This window comes from Anopheles stephensi, chromosome 2 (assembly GCF_013141755.1).
Source record: "Anopheles stephensi strain Indian chromosome 2, UCI_ANSTEP_V1.0, whole genome shotgun sequence".
Taxonomy (NCBI): Eukaryota; Metazoa; Arthropoda; class Insecta; order Diptera; family Culicidae; genus Anopheles; species Anopheles stephensi.
Genome location: NC_050202.1, coordinates 70,602,006 through 70,627,932, shown reverse-complemented (window position 1 = coordinate 70,627,932; position 25,927 = coordinate 70,602,006). Strand labels below are relative to the sequence as shown.

Here is a 25,927-nt window from a genome sequence, read left to right as displayed (position 1 = left end):
CTTCCATCTGTGTGCGTGCGGTGTGTTTGTATGCGAGGTGGATGAAGTATCAATTGGAGCGCCATGAGGTGTGATGCTAATCGTGCATGGAAAATGGATTTAATTAGCAAAGCCGTACTGACGCATCTCTGTGTTTCCCCCAAACCTTACCATTCCCTTCAACACACCAGCAAAACCGATTCTACTTGCATGCACAGTAGCTAATCATGGCTATCAGGAATTGATAAATGATGGAATTACTTGTTGCGTACTGCCCTAGTTGCGCTTTTAATCGTTTGAGGCTCGACTGAAAGCATGCAGTCACGTGTAATATGAGCACTTAAAAAATATTAGAAAATCGGGTTTGATCCTTTTTGGTGTGGATTACTTTTAATTAATTTTTGCTATCGGTTCATATTTATCATTTAATAGAGCAGGTTTCTTTTTTTTATTCATAAAGAACGGCCTGGCCGTATTGCTGGAGCAGGTTTCTACGATGCAACAAAAGCTGCAGTAAGCCAATTTTTTTTTCATTGATATTATTTATTTATTTATTTTCGATTATGACGGCTTGACGCCGTATGGTCAGTACCGCATGTGCTGACGAAGTACAAAATTCAATGACACAAAAAATTACCAAGGCATTTCCTCCCTGATATTTCGCCTTATCCCGGGCGTGCTCGGTTGTAGATGTGTGGAGGTTGTGGTGAGTTTGTCCAGTTCTATTGTTGGTCCGGGTCTATTGCTGTGTAGAGTGTGTTGGTGGTTGAGATGTGTACACACGGGACTCCATCCTTCCGTGTAACGGATCTGGACTGAAACAAAACAGAAGGAAAACAACAATTGTGACAGCACAAACATTTGCCTGTGAACAGTGGACCTCAATCTGCCCAGCAGTGATAGCCCGAGCTCGATCAAGCCAGCACCGAATTCAGAAGCTATCGGCGAGTTCCATCCCGTAACAGCAGGGTCTCTGCTAATTACGAGGTTGAACCCGCCGACCACCTCCGAACCCAACGCCAGCAAGGCCGCACTCGCTCCATCAAGGCTAGACAGAGATGAAGGACACTGTTACAGAAAAATTCTGCCTCTCTTCTTACGACAGTGACGTCTTTGACCCCGGATGCTGTTGCTTCGTCAGCGGATCACCCGTGGCACTACAACAAAAAAAAAACTTAACACTTAAGACAAAGACAACACAACGAATAACAAAAAAGGAGTGGCGGATGTGGATTGGAAGGATAATAGGGATGCGGAATCAAAGGATGAGACCGTTGTCTCCGACGAATCGGTAGATGAGCCTCATGTATGCGAGGTCTCTAGTCGCCAACATTTCCCTTATTTCTATACCCGGTCGTCTGCCGATGCTCTCGACTGCGCTCAACAAGGAGGGTCTTGCAGTTTCAAACTCCACGCAGGACCACAGAAGGTGATCCACATCGTGAAATCCGTCACCACAGCCACACACCTTCGTCTGAGCCAGAGTTATACGCTGCAGATGAGCGTTCAACGCGAAATGATTCGACATAAGTCGAGACATCATGCGTATGAACGCCCGGTCTACAGAGAGCCCACCGAACCAAGGCCGCAGGGACACTTGCGGACATTGATATTGTTGTCCTTAAAAATTGAACCAGTTCCAGCCGCAATACTTTCTCATTTACTTCAAGAAAGTCAATAATTAGTTTGAGATATTCAAGGCTTCGAGGCTTTACGGATCCTCAGGGATGCTAGAATGGCTGACAGGGTCCACATTGCATCGAATGCAGTTGATGATAAATGTAACTTATAGGTGTCCTGGGAGATGTGAAATTCACTGGATGTAATAATAAAAACTGTCATAATAGTTCTCCATGCAATGAAGATTAAGAAGATCTTCTACTTCCTTACCCAGATATTATTATACTAGCCGAGAAATGTTGATGTACACTCTGCTCATTCGAGCAGCATGATGGCGGGTATCTTTGAAGATTGGATTCTATACCACAACTTAGCTGAGTATTTTGAATCCCGAAATCTGGAGAAATCCTGAAGGAAGTTTTAAGTACTAACAGTACATAGCCTCCATTTAAAAAAAGAGGCCTTTTTTGAAGTTTTGGCCTTTTTGGATGAAGACTTGGGCTTCTAACTATTTTGTGAACAATTGCAAGGGAACCTAGAATAAGCGGAAGTCTTTACTCAATCAGTTTCTTCATGGTCATCCAGGGAGTTCTCATATGAACGTCTAAAAGATATGGCATGGTATCCAATTCGTTTCTAGGAATTACACTACTCCACCCCCGGTTGCATCCGATCTCCCCCAAGTCTGACTCCACTTGATCCAGCCAACCAGCTCGCTGTGCTCCTCTTTACCTCGTGCCTAACACCTTCCAGGTAGTGCATGAGTCCAACATCCTCATCACGTGTCCTAACCAGCGTATCCTTCCGGCTTTCGCAACCTTCAGGATGTTTGCATCGCCAAACAGCTCAGCTAGCCCGTGGTTCATTCTACTTCTCCACACGCCCTGCCCACGTGGCGAAATCCGTAGCGGAGAGATGATGAAGATGGCGAGTGCATTGGTATCCTCCGCCAGCATAGTCCAGGACTCGTGCCCGTAGAGGACAAACCGGCCATATCATTGTGCGATATATGCGGCATTTCATCCGTTGTAGGAGTCATCTGGATCTCAGGAGTTTGTGAAGCTCGTATTAGGCACGATTACCCTGAACAATGCGCCTTTGGATTTCGCTGCTTACCTTGTTGTCCGAAGTTACTTTTGTGCCAACGTAGCAGAACTCCACTACTACCTCAAGATCGTCGCCGTCAACCAATACTCTGCTTCAGAGTCGTGTTCTGTCGCGGTCAGAGCCTCCGGCAAGCAGGTACTTTGTCTTCGTCGCATAGGTCTATTTAATCTATTTAGTTTCTAATTGTTCTATGCCTAACGACCAGGTATGACCATACCTGCTATCTAACGGCCTACTAAATATATTACTGTCACGTAGGGCGAAAGGTCCGGATGGGATTAGAACTTCAGTCCTGCCGTGTTAAGACCGGTGCTGCTGTCGTCTCTACCACCGGTAGGTCTCCGTATTGTACTTTAGATCAGATTAACAACTTTTACATATTATAAGTAAGGTCTTTTTCAAGAAAAACTGTTAAGAAGTTGAAGGGAGGGTCACGTTCGAGGGTAGAGTGAAATTCATAGATTCACACAAACTTTATCGTAAACCCGCCAAGTCTTCTAAGTGATAGATAAGTAAACTGATTGAATATATCAACATCATACTAGTGTAATTTGTAACTCGACGTTTTGTTCACATAATATAACTGACAGGTACAAATAGTATACTGATACGATCAACTACAGCGCCTTAAATGTACCTGTTAATAATGCTCAAAGGTGCCATGTTTAGTCGCAAACCATCAATTTACTTCATGTTAAAATAGCTGTAAAATCCCTTCGTGCATTAACTAACGCCCTGTAAGTATTCTTGCACGCTCGATATGCCAAATCGTTCATCGATACATTTGTTTCAGGGACACGTGCGAAAGATGCGCTCCATTTACGTCACGGTTCGATATTAAATTTGCCAGCAACACGTGAGCTTCATGGCGTATGATGGTAGTTTAATTGGCGCTATATGAGTTTTTTTTTCATCCATCTCACCGAACTAATTTCTATCAGCACAATTGCATAATGTACTTCAAATCTAATCGGCGAATGTAATCGGTGTGTTGTGCACTACATTTGCATTATTTTTTTGCAATTTACGATATGCCATACGCGTACAGATAATCGAACGATAAGCTATTTTAATCTACTGCCAAGCATTAATTGTGCAATTGCGTTCGGTGTTATCGTGCAGCTTAAATCTGGCGAATGATTTGTAGTGCACGATCAGTTTTTTTTCTCTCTCGATAGAGTAGAGAATCTCCCGTGGAAAGGGAATTCCTACGAAACAGATGCATCTATTTTGATAGAACTGGAGCCAATGAGCGATGGGGGATACGGTTTGAGTATAAATTTTCCCGATTTTTCCCTCAAACTTATCAGTGTTTGAGTGGCACTGAACAGTGTAAGAGGTCTGTTGGAAACTTGATTTGTGTTCTTTTATCACCGTGAGTGGCTGGTTTGAAGTATCTCTAACGTTTTTCCAAAAAAATGGCGAGTGGAAAGATGGTGCTGCTGCTGCTGGCAGTCCTTGTGGCAGCTGCTATGAAGACTACCGTTGCGCAGGACTATTGTAATCCGGACCTGTGCGATCCTGGCAATGATCACATTGGATGCAATAACCCGGGAAGCTTTACTAGCAACTGTCCGTCAGGGGCAAAAGTGATCAAAATGACTGACGAGCTGAAGAAGATTATTCTGGACGAGCACAACAAGTATCGTAGTACCGTGGCGACCGGTGGTGTAAAGTGGCTGCCGAAGGCCAAGCAGATGACAACGATGGTATGTTGGTGGTGGAATACTACTTCAAATGCGTGTTTGAATTTCCGATACAAAGTGACACATGATGTTTCCTTGCACTTTCTTAGACTTGGGATGATGAGTTGGCCAAGCTGGCCAAGCTGAATGCCAATCGGTGTGTGCAGAAGCACGATGATTGTCACAACACTGCCAAGCATCGTTACTCGGGCCAGAACTTGAACCACATCACAACGACGGCTCCATCGATCGACAATATCCCGCAGGTGATCAAGGATCTCATTTCGTCCTGGTGGGATGAACGGCTCGATGTGAACTCGCGCATGGTTAAGGCAATGTACGATCCGGGCAGACAGTAAGTGTTGTGAACGGTACCGAACACCTAGTGAAGAGACTCGATTTTTATACTAACGCCTTCTTCTTGTCATTTGTCTACAGCACCATGATCTTCCACTTTGCTGTGCTCGCTGCGGATAAGGCAAACAAGATTGGATGCGCCATCAGTCAGTGGCCGGAGAATGGAAACCCTTACCTGTACCTGGTGTGCAACTATTCGTTCACGGACATTGTGGGTCTGCCGATGTATGCCCAGGGTGAACCGTGCTCGGGCTGTACAAAGGGCTGCAACTCCGCATACGCCGGTCTCTGCAATCCTGACGAACCTGTTTCCGTCCCGTATTAAGTGAAGTTCTTCGTGTATGGTAAAGGATGAAAGGCTAAATTTGTGAAATGGGCTTTCAGAATCGATCAAGAGTCTGTCTTTTGTTTTCTCGCAATTCAATAAAAGCAATGATAATGTTTTAACAGCATTAAATAAATTGTGTTATGAGCGTCGTTGGTATGCATGACTTGGAAGGAAAATGACCTTACAAAGACAGGCTTTCCTCTGGATTGTCTGAGTATTTCGCCAATTCTTTTCCTAAATATCGTGAACAATTCAAACAAGATTTTCAAAGTTAATTAACAGTGTTGTTACAAAGAGGTTTTTCGACAGGTTTCTAACCAGACCAGAGAATGGAGTACATTTTTTCTGGTCATAAACCAAGTGTCTTGTTTAATACAATGAGCGTTTGCAGATGTATCAACAATAGGACGACTTCTTCTTGGCTTCGAGAACCTTGGCTAAGCATCGTTCTAGGTCATGCTGTCATCTAATGGCTTACTATAATTATTGACATCACGCAGTTGGATAGTCAGACAGTCAATCAATAATTTGGAGGATACGGTCCTGATGAGATTCGATCCTCCTTCGTGCTGTATGAAATCAGGTATCGCTGTTGCCTCTTCCACAGGACTACCCCGAGAATAAACGTTTATGATTTTTAACATGTAGACGTTGTATGCACTGACACATACTGCATACTAGCACTACCTCATTAAATAATCTCTTAAATCGTCGAAAAACTAGTATACATAACGAATTGCTTATAATAATGTAGGATTCAATGCTAGTTCTATTAAAAACACAGAATGTCAATATTGTAGAAAATACTGGCTAACTTAATCGATCAAGCGATTGTTTGCGGTAGGTATCTTCAAAACTAAGTTTCCAGATAAAGAACTAGACCAGAACCATATTCCGTCATATGGACTATCTCAAGACAATTTATTACAGTATTGTAAAAACTTTTAATCAGAAACTGGAGATTTAGGATGTTGTCTTATGCTTTATGGGTTGAAGCCATTTTGACCTAAAGTATTCACTCAAATAATTTAACTCTTTCTATTCTTCACTTCTTCTTTCTTGGACTAACGATCTCTTAGGTCATGCCTGCCACTTTTGGCTCACTAGACTTATTAATACCGCATAGTTGGATAGTCAGTTCTCACTATGGGGGAACAGCCCAGCTGTAGCTTGAATCCCGGTCTTGCCGTGTAAAGACCGGCGCCGCTGTTGCATCTACCACCGGCCGTCCCAGAATTCTTTTGTTAAATAATTGAATAAAACTATGAGCCATTCCGTCATTTATTATGTATGCACGAAAACAATATTTTATGGAATGATATAACAAAAATCAATTTAATTTATATTTCCTCATGGTAACTGTATTTTGTGTTTATTTATCTTTGACTCAGTAGTGAGGACTGACTATCCAACTACGTGCTATGTACTACCTGTTCTACTACGTAAGTCTAGTATTCGGAAATGGCAGGCACGACCTAAGATGAAGTTAGGCTAAGAATAAGAAGATTTATCTTTGCCATAAGCCTCAAGTGCGTGTTGGCTAGACAAAATTATACTATTTCTATTTTAATTGCTGGAAGACAGAAGACAATCGAAAGTCTGGTTGTAATTAACAATATTTCGCAATTTTTTTTCCACTTCGGCACTGCTACACTGAAAGGTCTTGAGCTGTTGAATAATAGTTGAATAAGTTTTTCTATTGAAATAAATAGTCCAAATTTATTTTAATATATTTTTTAGGGGTTTTCTGTATACTTTTGTATTATAGAGTTGATTAAATTTTAAATGATCGTTAATCACACATTAAACCAAGTCCTACCGATAAACGAAATGATTTTTTTCTTGATAATTTTCAATGCAGGCGGCTTATGATAATTTCCGAAGCTCGTTAAAGACGATCACGTGCAGCAGTAAATGTCGATTCTTTGATGATGCTTAATGCGATCTGTGGGATAAGCAAATGCGCTAGCTGCAATACGGATGGGCATTGACGTCAGAGATCATGCGTGGGGCAATTATCACCAGCGAAGCGATTACTATTTTTTTTTCATAAGTTACGACCATTGCGATTGACTTGAATGGAATGGAAAAAAGTTTATAAAATCACTAATTTGCGCTGTATATGTAGTTAGGGCTTGATGATTTCGTATTCGATTCAAAGTATGCTAGGGAAGGATTAAGAAAAGGAAAAAAAGTTTGAATTTTGTAAAACTAATTTATTAACATTTTTATGTGTTTTTGTGCTTATAAATTTTGTGCCAAAGACATGATCATATCAAAACAAAATGATGGCCCGTTTTGAAGTAGGTGCTTAAAGATATTTAATAGTTAAGTCATGGGAACATCCAGCTGCTCTGATTACATCAATCAAATCGTGGCGATTTATCTTTTGAATGGTATCTCCAAACCATACAAACCAGCTGTTCGCGTTCGTGGAAGTGAAATATATTAAGCTTATCTTGGAAGTATACTATGATGTAAGAGACGTTCGTTGGAGGCACCAAACTACTATTAGATGAGGTTAAAAGTGCATCTCAGTGCGGACTTTTGTATAAATTTGGACGCCACCAAATTGCTCACTACCAGTGTGCGTGTAGGAGAGTAGCAGGAAGGTTCGATCGGTGAGCTTTACTTTGAGCATTTGATCACTCGCCAGTAGGGGAGTCATTTCTCAAGATGTTGAGCGGAAAAGGCAAGTTGATGCTGTTGCTGGCAGTCCTCGTTGCAGCTGCAATGAAGACGAGTGTGGCCCAGGACTATTGTAATCCGGACCTGTGTGATCCTGGAGATGCACATATTGGATGTAATAATCCGGGAGGCTTCACTAGCAACTGTCAGGAAGATGCACAGGTAATCGAAATCACTGAGGAGTATAAGAAGATCATGCTGGACGAGCACAACAAGTATCGTAGTACCGTGGCGACTGGTGGAGTAAGTTGGCTTCCGAAAGCCAAGCAGATGACCACGATGGTAAGTATTTCTTTTCGGACTACACAATCCATATTTAGGAAAATAATAATGTAATAATGGTTTCTTGAAGACATGGGACGATGAGCTGGCCCAGATGGCACAGTTGAATGCTAACCGGTGTGTGCAGAAGCACGATGCCTGTCACAACACAGACAATCATCGTTACTCGGGCCAGAACTTGAACCACATCACAACGACGGCTCCATCGATTGACAACATCCCGCAGGTGATCAAGGATCTCATCTCGTCCTGGTGGGATGAACGGCTCGATGTGAACTCGCGCATGGTCAACAGTATGTACGATCCGGGAAGACAGTAAGTGTTGACTGTTGCGCTTACATCCATCATACTTCATCTGATTACCGTTCCTTCTCATTCTATTACAGTATCATGATCTTCCACTTCGCCGTAATGGCTGCGGACAAATCGAACAAGCTGGGTTGTGCTATGTCTCAGTGGTCTAACAATGGTAATCCGTACCTGTACCTGGTGTGCAACTATTCGTTCACGGATTTCGTTGGCTTGCCCATGTATGCTGCGGGAGATCCATGCACCGGCTGCACAACTGGTTGCAACTCGGCGTACGAAGGACTCTGTAATCCTGATGAGCCAGTTTCGGTGCCGTTCTAAGGATGATACGATGAATTGAGTTTGACGATAGATACAGAATCTGCTCTCCGTGCATAGCTGCTACATTGTACTTCATTTTCATTGGCTTAAAATTCATATTGCGTCTCCTGAAGTTCTGTCATATGCTAAAAAAATTATTGAATCATACAGCAAATCGAACATTTCCAATCAAGAGGAACCAGCTGAGGGGGGTTTCTAAAATATCTCCTTTCAATAGGATGTCGCTGTAATCACCCCAGTACAAGTGAACCTGAAAATGTTAATTTTAAACTACAGCTTGTCACATTGTGATTTTGTTCCATTCTGTGCTTTCCAAATACGCGTCGCTGAAAACAATGAGCTAGATTTTATACAGGGACTTCCAAATTATTGGTGCTGCTATTGTTAGGCGGATTGACGATTTCGGGTCGGTTTGGTTTGAGCTCGTCGAGCAATTGAATTATTGAACGCTTAATTAGAGCACATTTATACGGCTTTCCCAGCACACAGCACACATGCACTCCAGGGTATGTTTACTTTACCAAAAATCTCACCTCATCCGGCGACCGATGGTTGGTGGAGAGCAAATTTACGGCGAAAGTGTACGTTTGCCATCGGTAATTGTTAAATTAAATTTCACGCGTTCCATGGATGGGGTGTCTATTGAAGTGTAGGGTTTCCTTTTTTTTATTTGTATTTCCCTGTAGCTCAGCATGGGCTCAACCACGGCAGTTTTGAATTTAATTAGAACAATGGTGTGTAACGGGGGTGATTTTTCATTCACCGGTCGCGCACTTATAGGCTTGTTCGTGGTAGTCTAGTGAGTGTTTTGGATGGGATTTTGACCATGCTGTGCTATTCACTGCGTGAGTATGTGTATGTGTTTTGGACGGTGATAAACAACCATCATTTCATTTGGTTTTTGGTGGGGCTTTAGCAGTCTGGAATTGTAGTATCTAGGGGTTTCATTATGTGCCGGCCTTCCTTCCGAGTCCGGCACGTCCGGATCAGTTGAATTGTCCGGCAGTTCCGAATGGTTCCGTAAAGTTTCGAAGGTTCCGGACGCATCCGGACGTTCCCTACGATTCCGACGATCCTCGACGGGTTCGAAGATTTCAACGGTTTCGAACGGTTCCAACAATTCCGGTGGTTCTGGACGGTTCCAAACGATTCCGACGATTTTGGATGGTAGGGAGTGGTTTCGCGTGGAACCTACGATTCCTTATCCTAGGAATCGGCACCGGATCCAATCCGTTAGGATCCGGAGGGGTACCGTGAGTCCATTAGAAAGAACCAACCACTACATGCAACCTTCTCAAAAGCTCGTTTATGAAGCAAAAAATATAATTGCCAAGGCAATGAATTCTTTCCCAAAAACCCATTCAAACCCTTTATTGGAATTTCTTGCCGAGCAGCTGAAAATGAAGAGGAATTAAACTACTTTGCATAGTACTCTTTCACTCCAATAGATTGCGGAGCATATTTTAGGCAAAAACTGCATACGGAATTCAAAGACGGAGAATATGTCTGTTGAACGTGTCTTTATTTGAGCGAACGAAGCCGCACAAAAAAACCAACCCACTATCTGCATTGTAACGGAAGCGTCATGCTGTAAGGAATAAAAAACAAACTTTACTACGACTTTTTCGCCCAGCTAATGGCATCCTCGGGAGAATGGTACAGGCCAAAGAAAATGATGGTAAGGAAAAAGACGGAGAGAGCACCAGAACGACTAAAAAATAAATGAAAACCGGTAAAAAGTTAGCAAACCCGGAAGGTATTTGGTAGATCCCGCAAGGAAAAGAAATCAGTGACACAGAGCGCATCAGCGAATGCACCTGGCCCAGCCGAGTGGAGAATGACGGAGAGAATTTTGACGTTAAGATGCAACCGTGGAAGGATGCTTCTTCCCTTGGGTGGTTCTATGTGGTGCACACGAGCGTTATAGTAAACGAACGCATCGCGAGATGGTCCAACAGTTGAAAGTAAGCGACAGGATACTCCTTCCGGATCACATATGCTGGGGTGTCGGTGTACAGTGACACGGCAGAACGGATCCTTGTGGGACAGCAATTCGGACGCCCTAACGAGTGCCGGAAACACGAGAGTGAGGAGAAATCTTTGCTGCGGGATTCTTGTGAGGCTAATGATAGAAGCTTTCCGGAAACTTGGGAAACTCCTAACCGAAAGATAATGCTCTAGGAATCTGCAAGGAATCGCATAGAGGGGCAAAGGATGTCCAGGGGAACCGCCATTTGTGCGTTGTGAAACAGTTTTCCTTGGCTATATGATACGGTAAGCATAAAAGTTTAGTACACGACGATGCACTTCCGGCATGCATAGATAATGTGCCAATTGGAAGATGCTTTTTTATCGTATTGGACTCTTTTCCTTTTTAAGAGTGATCGGATCTGAGTTTTATTTTATTGATGGAATCATGTCTACCACAAATGAGTAACAAGTAAATCAACTCAACTATGATACGAAATTTGAAGTACGATAACAAATTAACACTTCTACGCTCCAATGCTCAGTCGAGGAACTTGAATGACTTAATAAAAACGGCGATCAAGCTGAAGCAGGGCTTTAGGATCACAATCAAAATGCAGAGCTATCGTTAACATTTACGAGTGCATCGAACATTTCCATAAGACGAAAGAGAACAAAACGAGGAAACGAAAAGAGGAAACCTTAACCCTGTTTTCGTACCAACGTCTCAGTGTGGCTCTCGTTCATCGGTAGCCTAACTTTGGCCCGTTTAAGCGAACCTCCTCCGTCTACGCGCACACGTTCGGGCATCATCTGATACACTGTTAATTAAATTCTTCCACTAGTTTCCCCGTGTCGGATGCTTCGCCAAGACCATCTGCATGTGAAGATACTCGGGGGCCAAAAGTTTTCCTTAATCTTTGGACAAAACCTCCGGTCCGTGCTTCACACGGCAAACCCTGGAACCAAGATGTTTGACGATAAGGAACAGATTGCAAATTTCGGTGATGGTTAGCTGGCTGCTCGCACAACCGTAGTGTGCACAAATCGGTGATCTGTTAAATTAAATCCATAATCCCTGGGCTGTTGGGTTTGCTGGGCCGCTGGTCGCCGGGGCGGCCGGATGTCGAATCGATGCAGCAGCACGGATAAAGTTATTCCTCGCATATCGGATCCAGAGCGGGCGCATGTTTATGCTTAAACAACTTCCGGTCAATCGATTGGGGTTGGCCTCGGTGGTCGGTGGACTGCAGTGGTTGTGTTTCGGTACGGTAAAGGAGCAAAGGGCTTTGGGGGCAGTTTTCCATGTGCGTTGGAAAAGTGCTGGTGGGAAAACCAGTTCCGTTGCATGCGTCGAATGTAATTGAACAAAATTAAGGTATGGCAAGTTGAATAAAGTTTTGGTTATTATTTCGATGCAGTTGGGTAAGGGTTTGTATGAAATTTTCCATTTAATTTTAAAATTTATTTGAAATTTAATGGATGCGTTATTTCCAGCAACCTATTTCAATCAGCAGTTGTTGATGTTTTCTTTTTCGAGGTTGGTTGCATTGTTTTTTGTAACTTTGTGTGTTTTGTGCATCGAGAAGATTAAAGCAATCAAACTGCTCTTGTTTGGAGTAATATTGGTTATAACTGAAAATTATGGTAAATTAAAAATTAAAACCCTGGTTATAAAAGAATGAATTTTTTTATTGTATCGGTGACTGTAGCGCTGTTTCGATTCGTAAGAAGTGTTAGAAAAAAAGATCAATTGAAACTTTTCAATAGTGATATGATGAGAAACGTGATTAAAATACAACAAAAATCTTCTTCGTCTCATTATTATGATTCTTCGTCGGTTAGTCATTCTTCTTCTTCCAATGATTTGCTGGGTACAGTCGGCAGTATTTTGGGGTACTGGCTTATTTTTCAGGAGCTACATCCTCTACGTGATTTTTCTTTAAAGCAGAAGTCCTCGTAATATCTCTGACCCAGCAATGCTTTTAGTCCACCTCAATTGGAGGCCTCTCTGTCCATTTGTTCGGTGACTTTACGGTCACTTGTGTCTTATTTTTTACTATCAAGGAGTGTAAAATCTTCTTAGGAAACCAATGGGTGACATGGAATACATATTCTTCTTGCTTGATACTATAAATTTGAAATGTTGCAGACCTGCCATTTCTGGCATCCGTGACTTGATTTTACCCGATAGTCGGCTCAGCGTACGCGGAGACAATCTGGAACATGATAGCTATGCACCCTCACCCATGGTATTACTTTTATGTCTATTGGCACTCGCTAGCAATAAACATCGTTTGAATAGCAGACATACGCAATCACAAACACGCAAACACTCAGGTGCGAGCAAGTAGCTGGTCTGTCCAATACCGATGCTGAAACTTCTTTACGACGTTGAAAAACGGGAGAGCGATGCGTGACGAAATCGGTACAGATATCTCCAGAACTATCCGAGACCGTAGAGGAATTCGATGACGACGAAATTGATATCTCAATGCTTTCTTTCCAAACAAGGCCTGACTTCTGGGGGCTTAGCACTAATTCTCTGAATGGTATTAATTTACACAGCAGGACCGGGGTTCAAATCCCATCTGGGACGTTCCCCCATAGAGAGGACTGACAATCCATCGATATGGTATAAATAAGTCTAGTAAGCCAGAAATGGCCTAAGAGGACGTTAAGCCAAAACAGAAGAAAAAGAAGTATATAATCCGAATTCAGTAATCATCGTAAAGCACATACAGCTCATCATTATAGCGGCTTCCCTATAGTCATCTTTCCATACATAAGGGATTCTCACAGCATACTCCGTCAGTTTTGGATAGAGTCCAGTTTTAGTTAAGTTATATATTATTTTATTCTGTATTTTTTAGGTTCTGTAAGGTCAGCCTGACAGGCGTTAAATGGATTCCTAGACCTGTTTTCTGTTAGCTTGAACATTAGACGTTAGCTCAACCTGTTGTGTGAAAAACTGAAGCTGCCAACACCTGGCCACTGCATCGTCTCGAATACTTATGTAGCACATTCCAAATTCCATGACATTGAGGAATGGATGCAGGCAGATCAGAATACAATTTTAGAACACATGCTTCGATAACAATATTGCATTAGATTACTTATTCTTGTTAAAGCATTCACTTTAAATAGCTTGAAATTTCGGTTCATCTTTCTACAGACCGGACCATTCTGTTGGCTTAATAAACAGCAACGTTCAGCAAAATATTTGCCAATAATAAAGACACAACTGGTACAAAACCTGAACACCAAACTCATTCGACCGTTTGTTAAATGAATTCCGCATTCTAATTTAGCTCTAAGCCGTCGTTACAAAAGAAGAAAGACGCGCAACGCTAGTAAAACACATTCTATCATAACCTATCGCAGTCTTCCTCCCCACGATGAATAGCGCCAACTTTCGCAAGAAGAATACATTTAATACACCAGCCACCATCCAACTAGCCCTAAGCTTAACATCAACACAGCAACAACGTAATGCCTAACACTGATATCTGTTCATAATCTCCTCCATCTTTGGCAACGGTTTTTGTTTTCACTTTTCCATGCTGCTGTTGTGCGTACAGCAGAAAAAAAGAGGCAGCAATTTCGAATGGAACCACCGGAATCGGACACACAACACTACCCCAGAGCAAGATTTTGACGGTTTGTTTTCAAACAATTTCCCTGAATATCCGGCAAACATGGGGTGCATCAATCGAGGTGAAGCACGACACGACGTTTTTGTTTACTTCGGCCCCATCTTGCTGCTGGTGCGTTATTCGATATCCTGAAGGAAAAATGGGAAATATGAAGAGAGAGGGGAAAAAGTCAAGTTAACGATAACAAAAATATTATTTTCCGTTTTCAAAACCTTAAACAATGAGGATGATAAGTTAGAAAGTGATGGTGATGGTTCTAGTTTGAGGTTTTGGCTTTCTTATTGTGTTTTTTGTGTAAGAGGAAGGTTCAATGAACTATCTTGTTAGAGAAATTGTTTAAGCTATCCTTTTCCTTATCAAAACCAACGTACATTTGCTTCACTTTTCTCGCAGAACAGATAATGCATCTTCTCGGTATTGAATTTACATGATTCATATTGCTTGTTGGTTGTTTATTTAACGTTTCATTCGTAACTGCTCTAGGGAAATAAATTTTCCATATCATTCGCCCAACGCAGTTTTCTCTTCATCTCCGCGTATTTAAGTAGGTGGAACGGTAAATGACACCCACTTTACGTTTATGAAATCGTTTATTCGTTTTCCTAAAATCCTTCCCAGCAAATATTCGCTTAGGATGATCGTTGTGAGTCGTTTTCGGTGAAAATGTTTACTTGCCTTTCCGAGAATGATGGCTTCCCCGGGAGACGCTGGACTGGGACTGAAAGGGACGCTTGTGCTACATTTACGTTACCACAAGTGGGCAGATTTCGGTGAGCTACAAGTATTATTATCTTACTTGCACTGACGATGTACCTTTTTTATGTGATGACAAAGAGTTGTGTCGCTTTTTAAATTTATTTTACCGTTTTCGACATACATTTTCGACGTTTTCAATGGTTCCGTAACATCCTTTTTTTAGAGACAGGAAGCATGCAGGATCCTATCAGTACCACGAGAAGCCGTCCATGGTGGTTGGCGTGTTGACGGTGGTGGGTGTACGTATCGCGCGCACGGTAGCAAATGAAGCGGAAGATCTAAGACTGTCGTGGGCCAAAGGCAAACGAATGCCTGGGAAGCATTAGGATGGAAACGTTTACTAGAATGTGTAAACAGGAAAATGGCTGCCAAACGCATAATTTCTCTAAACAAACCACGCACAGTGTTTCATCTTGCGTTTTTGTTTTCCTCTTCCGTTGCTTCGTTTGTGCTTGTGCTGCGTTTGTGCTTCCAGTGTGTGCTTGAGGTATTTTGGCGGCATTTGGGCAAAAGCTGCGTTTGAAAAGTGAAATGTGACCAGCTACAATGTGATATGAGGTGTTGGAGCTCGGTCGGTCGTCGGTGAGTGGGAGAACGCAACGCGATTGAAAGTCAACGGAAAATTGCGTACACATTGCGAACAAACAAGCTCATGTTTTATTCACCGGTTGATATTAATTTCGGCCAAACATTTGCTTTGCACACGAAATTGAATTGCAGTTCCGGGGCATCGCGTTGCTGGTTGTGAATATGCGAATCAATAGCAGCATTTCCCCCCAAAGTGGCATCCGGCCAAGCTGTAGCTGTTGCTCAGTTTCTTGCCAGTGCTCAAATAACCGGCGGGTTGAATTTGATGGCTTTATTCGCCTTTGTTGCGCTGTTTGATGTTTGGTAAGAAAATTAGGATTTATAATGATGATGACTTCATATTGGAACTAGCAAGGTCAGAGTGTTTGTAGATTCTTTGAGAAAGATCCTTGGAACTTACAACATCAACTTAGTTTAATTATTGTACCTTACTCAACTACAGATAAAATCGCATTCAGTTATAGTCATAGCGCTGCAATTAGTTATAACTTAATTTTATTATTATTTAATTTACAAAAGCAGACAAATAATATAAAACTGGTAATAATATAAAACTGGTCCATGAGGTTTGAAACGAGCCCCGTACAGACCCGACAAGGCCTCAGCTCCTCTTAAACTCTAGCTTCACTGCAGTAAATTTAATGTAAGTTTGACCTTGTTAGTTCGAATAGCCTTGCGGCCCTCAATTTGAAGAACGTCAACCTAGACGAATTGAAATTCTTTGGAGATATACATACTTATTTACTTATCGGGTGCTACAACCGCCTCACAGTCTTGGTCTGCTGCAATAATCCTGGATACCACTCACGGTTTGGCAACAACGCCTCGTTTATTCAGCGACTTAACAAGCTCGATTGTCCTGTGTCATTCTGATGATATGACCAGCCCAACAGAGCCAAGCGAGCGAGATGGAACCAGAATCGGCAAGTCTGCAACAATATTTTCATCTGACAAACATTGAACTAGTTCCGCATTCGGGATTCTTTCCTAAATACCCAATTTGCCCATCCTATTCTTGTGCTTTAAACGTTGTTCACCTTCAAGTTAAAGTATTTAGTCCATTACATCATAATTATCCTTCCTTCCTTGAATGCTAATTCGTAACTGGACACTTCCTGCCTTAAAGTGCCTCTACCAGTCCTCTAAGCTCAGCCGAAGTCAAAATTGATGAGTCATAAAACACGTAAGCGACCACTTACAAAGACGATTTCATACTCGAAATGCTCATTCCGCTTAAACTTCGCTAGCAAACCAAGTGGAAAAAATAGAAAATCTTTCTCCTCCTAGTGGTGGCTCTAGTGGGACTGAGTTTTACCATTTTTTGTTGTTGTTCTTGCTGTTTCGCATACACATACTTCTTTTTTGTTGTTTCCCACGATTTAGTTTCTCTCCCCGGAGAGGTGGAGAAACCGGGGGGTGGAGGAGGAGGGCTTCAAAAACAACGATTTCGGTGGTACGGGAGACGGGGGAAAACACTCGAGATAAATTTTGTAGCTACGCTTCGGGGAGAAAAATCCCTCCCCAAAACGGGGGGACACAACGCCGTAAAGTATTTCAAATTGCTGTAAGCGCCGTTGGTGGGCATTGCAGAGGGAAGGGGGTGGACAAGGGGCAGTAAGTGGATGGTGCAGGAGAATGCCAAGACCACACATACCGAAGGACTCGACGGCTCTGCCGCGACGTGGCCGGAATGCGTGAGATTGTTTGAAGGACCTTGTTTACCGCCAGCTTTTCGAGCGCACGGAATTTAAGGTCAATTGGAAGTACTCGAGGTAACGAGCCGCTAGGGGAAGCGGCACAGGCAAAACCTTGATTGAAGGCTCGAGCCAGCGGACCAGGAGCGGAGTGGGAGACGATCATAATAAGTGAAATGTGTGTGTGAGTGTGCCCGAGCCCAGTCTGGGACTAAGGAGAAGGACTGGGAAGTTTTCATTCGTGCAGTACAAATAATTATGCGCAATGGTATTGATTTGCCCGTGAAGTATTTTTAAAGAGAACAAGCACTTTCGGCCTGGATTTAGCGTCTTTTCGTTGGGGGTTGTGTAACTTAAATACAGAAATCGATTTTAAATTGAATTTTCTGTTTTCCAGGAAACATTTTTAAAATGATTTGAATTTTTACGCCTAGCGTTCCATTTTTTATTTATAAAGGATGGCCCGGCCGTATTGCTAGCGCCCAGCGTTCTTCTCCGGTTCAATTTGAACCGAAGTTTACGGAAATTGTTACGAAAAATTATAAATGTACAAACATGGATAATTAATATATTATCCATCTTAATTGAGATGAGAATATTATCCATCTCATCTTAATTGGTTTGTAGCACAAAACTGATACACATTTATTGAGGTTTACATAAATTTCATCATTCTCGTCATTACTGTTCTCAAAATCAATGCTGCTGCTCATCATGAACCTAAATTAAATAATATGTAACATGTTGTGCGCATATATATTTCAAATGCAATTCCATCTGCTTATAGGAGTTTAAATAGATTTCATTGGCTTGATTTGCTAATTGCCAAAAAGCCTGTCCACTATATGGATGTTTATTCTAATCAATATTTATAAGCAGATCGAGCGTGTTGATGAGCTGCACGGTAATGAATGTACTGTTTATCTGTAAATATTGCTTTTACCCTACTTTAACCCCTAGCCTTTAAGTAAATTTCACACCAAATTCGCACAAAATGTTCCACACAACACATTGTCATAACAATTACTGGAAAGATTAAAAGTAAACCACCTCCACGCAAGCATTACCAGCGTGCAAAGAATGAACCTCTCCCGTCGTACGTCAATGAGGTACAAAGAGGTGAAACGATTATTTACCATATGATAACCTATAATGACAATCTAATGGCATCTAATGGTAAACGCATACATACGGCACGGTCTACCCGCTCCAAGCTTCACTCCACAATAATCTAACGAGCATTTAGTTTATCGATTTTATGGTTTGAGCTGATGGGCATGAGGGAAAAAGGAGAGGTGTACCAAGCGGAAAAGGGGAAGCAAAGCTGGGAGAGTCCGGATTGAATTGCACAGTTGTCACTCGGCCGTAGATAAATTTCTGCAAAATTTCAACCACACCTGAAGTAGGAAGTGGCCGTGGTGAGGACCTTTTTCGAAAAAGCCAGCGAGCATAAAATGCAAATGCCAAAGCAGGGCTTGGCAACCCTCAAAACATAAGATGGGACCTGTGGGACCGAGAAAGGGAGGGAGGCTGAAAGGCTGATCGTCCGTTAGGTTTTGCGGTAGGTTTTTGGTTTGGGTATCCGGAGTCGCACGGTCTTGATAAAAGCATTTCATTGCAATTCCTATCGAGGGGGTGTTGGTGGGCAGGCGTTCCTGAGAAGGGCAGAATATTTGCTCTTTCATGTGACGACAGTGTGGGTAGGTTGGCTAGCACCTCCGAAAGGATAATGGGGTCAAGATTGGCTAAGTAGTATGGGTTTCCGATCGTGCAGTAAATATGTTCATCGAGGCACGTTCGGGGGGTAGGCTTAGAGTTTGAATCCTCCATCGGCGCCATCTTGAAAGTGTCTAGAACTTGGTAGGAGCAAGTATCAAGATATGCATCATCCTGATGGACGGAAGCGAATCTTATTTTGCGCGGTACTTGTCAGTAAACGTTTCAAGTTTAATAAGTTATCTGATGGTGGCTGGGCAAACCCACCACAACGCTAGGTGCAAGCAATCTTCGTTCGCTTAATTAAGGAAAACAAAATTTTAAGAACTCCATTTTTACCCGTACGCTTTCGCGAGTTTGCCGACAGGTTAGGGCGACCGGCGAGCGCCGTTATTCGCGCTCGATTTTAATGAACACAGTATCTTTGGCTGCTTTTAGTCATCGGTCATCAGGTTCAGGGAATGTTTCGGAGGTAAAAGTTAAGATTGATTGATAACAAAATTGGCAAAGTTTTGGCGTTTTTTTGTTTGCTTTGGTGTTGTTTTTATTCAGGTCAAATTTAATGTAGCTGGGAAAACCAAGTAGAATAGAAGTTAAAAAAAATTTTTTTTTGTTATTAGCTTGAACGTAGAAGAAAATATGTCAAAAAATATTTCTCTACCAAAACTTTACCAATTTATTCTCTCAAGACATAAAGCTTGTCTGATTCACTTGAAATATCACAAAAATGTGTAAAAGGAAACAAAATATTAAAATATAAAAAAAAATCTACAGAGGGATACGAAAAACATGCTTAAGCAAACAAGCAAGATAGCTCCAAAATTAGTAGACGCTTTCCTTAAGCACCAACAACACCCGTTTAAGATGTAACCTTTCACACTCTCCCACGCAAAACAACACAAAACCCAATTCCTGATGGTCGTTTTTCAGCCTCATCGTGTCAAAATATGGTTGGTCCTCACACGCTCGATCCCGTCGGCTAGTTTCTGGTAGTTTCTGGCGGCCATTGTTTTTTTCAGTTCCGGTCCGGAACCGTAACCTTTCTTTCGGCTACCGTGGCCATGTCCAGGCTGAAAGGTTGCTTCCGGAAGCGTCTTTCCACTTGACCCAAGACTCTGGTACTCTGTTTACATGGAAATTGCCGGCACTTGAAGAGCGTTGAAGCACCGGATCCGGTGCTGCTAAATAGTGGAAGCCATAAATTACCACCATGCTGGGGGACCTTCTCATCAGTGTGCCGTAGCATGGACCGTTCGAGTCACGAAATTTACTTTGCAAAGCTTTGACTTGAAAGTTTGACCACATGGAGCTGAAGGAGGATTAGCAAAGAACCAAAAAAAAAGCGGCCAACGACGTTGATGATGATCGCGAAGCAGCCCATACGGTGCACGCGAACACAACAAAGGCAAACAACAGCTAAGGGCTGGTTAGGGCAAGCGTTTCTTTGGGCAAGCGTGACGACGTGGCGTGGGTACGAGACGCTGAATGGCATGATAAATGGTTTTGCTTTCGACAAAGAGTTAGTGTAACGCAAAGAAAAGCGCGTCATGTGCTGAACCGGATGAGCAAAACGACGAGGAAGAAGGCACCGACATCATCTTAAGCGATCGTTCTACGCTCGGGAGTTTCGGGGGGGGGGGGGGGGGGGGGGGGGTGGCTTCCATACCTTCAACATCGACAGCTGAAGCAGCCCTTCAATCACACACACACATACGCTTTGAGGAAGAAAAATTCGTTACACCAACCGGCCGAGCATGATGGTGTCTTAGAACCAGTACCGACATAAACGACGACGGCAAAATCACTGACTGAAGCATCAAACCAGACGAAATTGAATGAAGCGTGTTCACACACATACAAGCTACCGAAACACCATATCACGAAACTAAATCACTGAGTATGAGGATGATTTATGTACGATCGACCGGGCAAATGCTCTTTGTCGTTTGTCGTGCTGCAACCGTGGCCGTACGATCATGTGGGCCGATGTTTACGCGCACCATTGCCAAGCACCGTACACAAATTCTATTTTCGCCTGCCCGGTTTTATCTTAACTTTATTTAGTGCACTGCACAGCATTCGGATTGGATTAAATCTTCTTTCTTACCGTGTGACATCGGTTCGCCCGGGAGATGCATATGAAGCCCAAAAAGAAGCTTGAATCATTTGTTACTGTTCTCCCAACTTGATCTGAACGCATCAACTGTTCGTGTAAAACTGCTACGCGCTGCAAAACCCCTTTTTGCTACAAATCTCGAACGAACCAATTTCCATCAGGTTGAAGCCGGACGGGTTTATCTAGATTCGCAAAACGCATTCGTGCAACGTGCGGTACGGCAATGGAATACTAATGGTGTGAAGGTGTGATGACCCTCTTATGTGTGTGCGCTTAGAAACAGAGCAAGCTCAAATTGTTCACAGCACCAACATAGTGACTCTAAGCGCAAGATGGCATTGTGCGGTTGCTTGGCTATTGTTTTCGAAACCTCCCACCCCATAAAGCGTCTTAGTTTTTCATTTTGCGTTTGAGCGTGTGAGAGCGAGTGCGTGTGGGAATTTCTCCGGCATAATCTTGATTAGAAAACGAATCGTTCTCGTGTGAGAAATACGGATCGCAGCGGATGAAACACCGAGCGGTTCGTATCGATGATGATCATTGATCGTTGGCAGAGGAGGCAAGCTAAAACTACATTTGATATCCGGAGATGGTTCATTTCATTCGCTCTGTTCAATCTTCAAATGGAAAAGTGCTGATCGATTCGGTATGCTTGGTAGACGACTGAGCTTGTGAACTTCTTCTTCAGCTCTTTATAAACTAAAAAAATCAATCCGCAAAAACATCATTTATTGCAACGTACTCTTGGAAAAAGTTTTTTTGGTTGAAAATAAATGTTATAGTCTTTTACTCAATTTGTTATTATATATTTATCTAGTATTCTAGAGTCCAGTATTGTTACATATCTTGTTGTGGGTGCTGTTCTTTAAACTAGTAAAGAAGTCATTTTTTATTCTTTCGGGTATTGTATAGCTCAAAGGAGTTATTTATAATTTAATCCCATCTGTTTCATATGCTGAGATGAGACGCTACATGAACCAGTAGCTATGTAATTGGTCGAAAAATATCCCTTAAACAGGCGTTATCATTCTTATCTTGATTACATTATAAACACTTCGGTTGTTGAGTAATTAAAAAAAGCTATAAAACTTCGGTGCGATAATCCTGCGATAAGCACCAGTTCTAAAATATAAGAGATGATAACTGACTGATTGAATAACAGAGAGCAATAACATGAATCATGCAGTTTAGCTGCATTGATCTTGAATAGTTATTTATTCGATATGTTCAGCAGAAATTCATGCGAAGTCGTGCATTTTTTTAATATCTGAAATTCTACTGATAGGGTCCGCTGGCAGAGATAGAAGAGCGTCAATCTTCATTCAGTCAGTCATTCAGTCAGAGCAGACAAACTTCCACTAAAATTGAGCATCAACTCACAATATGATACTAATAAAAAATGGTCGAACTTTAAGATTAGGCTAAGCTGCTTTTTAATATTCAAAAAATAAAAATCTTTGAATATTGCATCAATATTGGAGTTTTACATATGATTTTTTTAATTTAAGGGAAACGCCATAATAAATTTGAGGATTACAGAAAATTCTGGTGTAGTTTATAGAACACTTTTCAGAAATTTTTCAGGAAAAAATTCATGAAAAAATCAGATTGAACTTAATACGACAAAAACTGCTCTACCCAAAAAACTAACTTTCGTTGAACAGAATCGGAACACGCAAAATGGCTGCTTTGGAAGTTCTAGTGTTAAACCTGCCGTAGCGAAGGCGCATTGAAAAAAGGTTTTGAAGTTATTTAATTTTCATTACGAAAACTGTTTCGAAAAATTCCATTATTGCAATGATGCTTAATCTTCTCCAATGACTTTCTCTACACTTCTTTACTCACCGCCTTGAAATAAAGCTTAACCTGTCCATTCTTTCTCCCTCAGTCTATCTTTCTTCTATACACATGCACCCGCACGGATCCTTTGGTGGATTGTCCCGATTGTCGTGCTCCGTAAAAGAATTCCGATAAATTTGCATTATTCATATCCAGCACACTCCAGACTCCGGCAAACCGTACCGTCAGTCCCTGAATGGATAGCTCAGCCCGTTGACAATGGTGAAAGGGGTCAAAGACATTTCCAGCAGGAGCAAAGAGTTTTGCCAAATGGTAGCGAGCAGAAGGCAGAAGACACTTGTATGAATGTTAATGGCCAGCAGCAGACAGCTAGAGACGGCAACATTCGTAAGATAAAGAGCCTGACCAGCATCTCACATTTTCCTACGCCACATTCTAACGAGCTACCGACGTGTGATGCGCCCGTGCGTGTGAAGGGCGACTGCAGGAAAGTGTTTGACAGTGAAGGGTGTTTGAATCGGGGTTGATATGACCAAGTGACAGGGCATTAGAATGTAATGTAATGATGTAATGGGGTCGTTTTTCGGGGACGTACGTCAGACAGTACACTGATTGAGGTGCGAGAAAGCAGACACGAGGCACAGTGTAAACTCACAAAGCGGATGGATGCTTTTGCAGAAGAAAAATTGTGATGAGCTGCAGCCGAATACCAGCTTTTGTTGAATCTTGGTGAGCGAAAAACGGGAAAAAGATTGTTTGCTCTGCGTGTGCTTGTGTGCATGATCTTTTCGGGGCCTCCGGAAAAAAGGGTAATTTTGTTGTATGAATAATGGAATTTAATGGGATATGATTGTTGCTTGGGGCAAACGAGGCTGGTTGGTACAGTGTTTAGGAAGCAAATACCGTTTAGCAGAACGGCACACTTGCACGAGACATGTTTCGTGCTTCATTGATTTTTATGTCTCTGTTTAACGAGCGTAATTTGCATACGATTTGCGACGTGGATGTGTGTGAGTTGGTATCAAGAGAAACAAAATCTTACTGTTGCCACTGATATTTGCAGACATGAAGGTAAACAGTAAAACTCGGCAAAGAAGTTTGAAAAGTTTCGTAATTAAAAAAGGTTTAATTTCTTACCTTACTTTTATCGCTTTACAGCAAAACGATAGGAACAATTATGTTTTCCCGACCATGGCGCACCAAGGCACGAATCCGTGAGCTTCTGGGAACAATGTCTTATTTTTAGGAACACTATGATTTGATTACAACTCCCAACAGGTCACCCGAACGCTTCTGTCACGATCCATCTGTTGAAATACGTCCCTTCGATGCCCTGACCATGGGCGGAAAATCCATTAGATTAGCGTGGCAGTGTAATTATCAAAATTACATTTTCAATGAACCTTCTCGCCGGCTCCGGTGCGACCAGACCGGGACGGGATCTGCACGTTGCTATCGATTAAGAATTCATTACCATTCGCCAGCATTATCGATGGTACAATTGAATTGAGAGCCCAGTGATTGGATGGAACCTAAGGGGCTATTCCCGGCTGCAAAACTTGCTGCAAAAGAGTTCTTCGATAGCTGGAAGCTGTGGCATGCGTTGGAATTTGTTCGATTTGATTTGTGCCCAAGTTTTGTGTCAGTAGGGGTAGAAAAACCTGGTCGGCAAATGGTCATGGATGGTAACTTTCTCTTTCGTTCTGAATCTCTGCCGGTGAATCCCCATTTGGCAATGCATGACACATTGCGAGGGACAATTTGATTAAAAACTTTCTAACTCCGGTGAGCACATGTACTTTACGACGGAGAATAAGTAATAAGGAAACCTTTTTCCATCGAGAGCGAGTTTGCAGAAGATTTTAAATTAAATTCCCAAAAACATGTAATACTACGTGATAGAAAGCTATAAGAGACACTTCCGCCAGAAGAAGAACGAGAAGGCTCAAAACACATGACCTCCATTACTCTTTCGCCGTTTCGTAGGATGTCATCTCGTAATCGCTGATCAATTTAGCAAAGTAGCAGGTAATTTGAACCTCGTAGGACTGGCTTAAGATATTACTGTATGCCTTTCCATCACGGTAGCAAAAGTTAGAAAGCTGTAATTAATTGTTAAACATTGATTTCAAAGATACAGTAACCACCAACCTCATCAGTTCGCCGACCTACACAGACACACACCGGCTCCTGGTGAAAATTTTGGAACAGTCAACGCTTCTCTGCATTGCTTGCTCGCGGCAATAAACCCTTTTCTCTCTGTGTGTCTCACGCTCTTTATCCCTCTTTCTCTCTCTCGCTCCAAGAACAAACTTCTCGGGAACTTCGTCGTCCTTTTTGTATTTTGCTTTGTTATGTGCGTGGGATTGTACGGAAACACAAACGATCGGGAGACATTTCGGGGTTGAATTTTTCGCACTGTCTTTCATGAGGGGGTGTTTTTCCGGGGGTGGCAGAAAATGTAGGGACTCGGGAAAATGGGGTAGGCTGGTCCGCTAGGAACGCTTAATTAAAAAACGTACCACCCTAGCCACCTTCCAGTACACCTTCCACGGTGCGTTTCTACCGAGCTTTAGCGTACCAGAATTTGGACACGTTTGGCATTGAAAATGCATCCTTTTTCTACCGCGCACGGTTGCGAACCAGATTGCGAGTGTAGTATTGTCTTTACTGTACGCGGGTACGACTATACCGACCGGTGAAGTTTGTTAATTAAAAACTTTTAGACAAACCTGTAGAGGTTGTTTTTTTTGTTGCATGTCATCTTGCCCAGCCGTTCCAACGTTTGCGGTAAAGGTGCGTGCTACGAAAAATACTCCATTCCATCCGGTTAACTTTTTGTGTATTCTGTGGAGGAAAGATTTTTGCATTGATTTAGTTCGTAATAAAGCGGGAAGCGTAATATCGATAATTTTCACGTACCGGTCGCACGTGTTGCGTGGTTTGTTTCAACATTT

The 25,927-nt window shown here is 42.3% G+C and overlaps 2 protein-coding genes across 2 annotated transcripts; both read left to right on the top strand.

The window, feature by feature from the left end:
* Positions 1–3,961: 3,961 nt before the first annotated feature.
* On the top strand, positions 3,962–5,209 carry LOC118504617 (antigen 5 like allergen Cul n 1-like). The gene is made up of 3 exons (XM_036039297.1): positions 3,962–4,415; positions 4,502–4,746; positions 4,830–5,209. Exons 1-3 carry the CDS (start codon positions 4,125–4,127, stop codon positions 5,071–5,073), a joined length of 780 nt encoding a protein of 259 aa, XP_035895190.1. The 5' UTR covers positions 3,962–4,124; the 3' UTR covers positions 5,074–5,209.
* A 2,341-nt stretch (positions 5,210–7,550) lies between these two features.
* On the top strand, positions 7,551–9,323 carry LOC118504616 (antigen 5 like allergen Cul n 1-like). The gene is made up of 3 exons (XM_036039296.1): positions 7,551–8,046; positions 8,117–8,361; positions 8,433–9,323. The coding sequence occupies exons 1-3, from the start codon at positions 7,753–7,755 to the stop codon at positions 8,674–8,676; spliced, it is 783 nt and encodes a 260-aa protein (XP_035895189.1). The 5' UTR covers positions 7,551–7,752; the 3' UTR covers positions 8,677–9,323.
* The last annotated feature ends 16,604 nt before the right edge of the window (positions 9,324–25,927 follow it).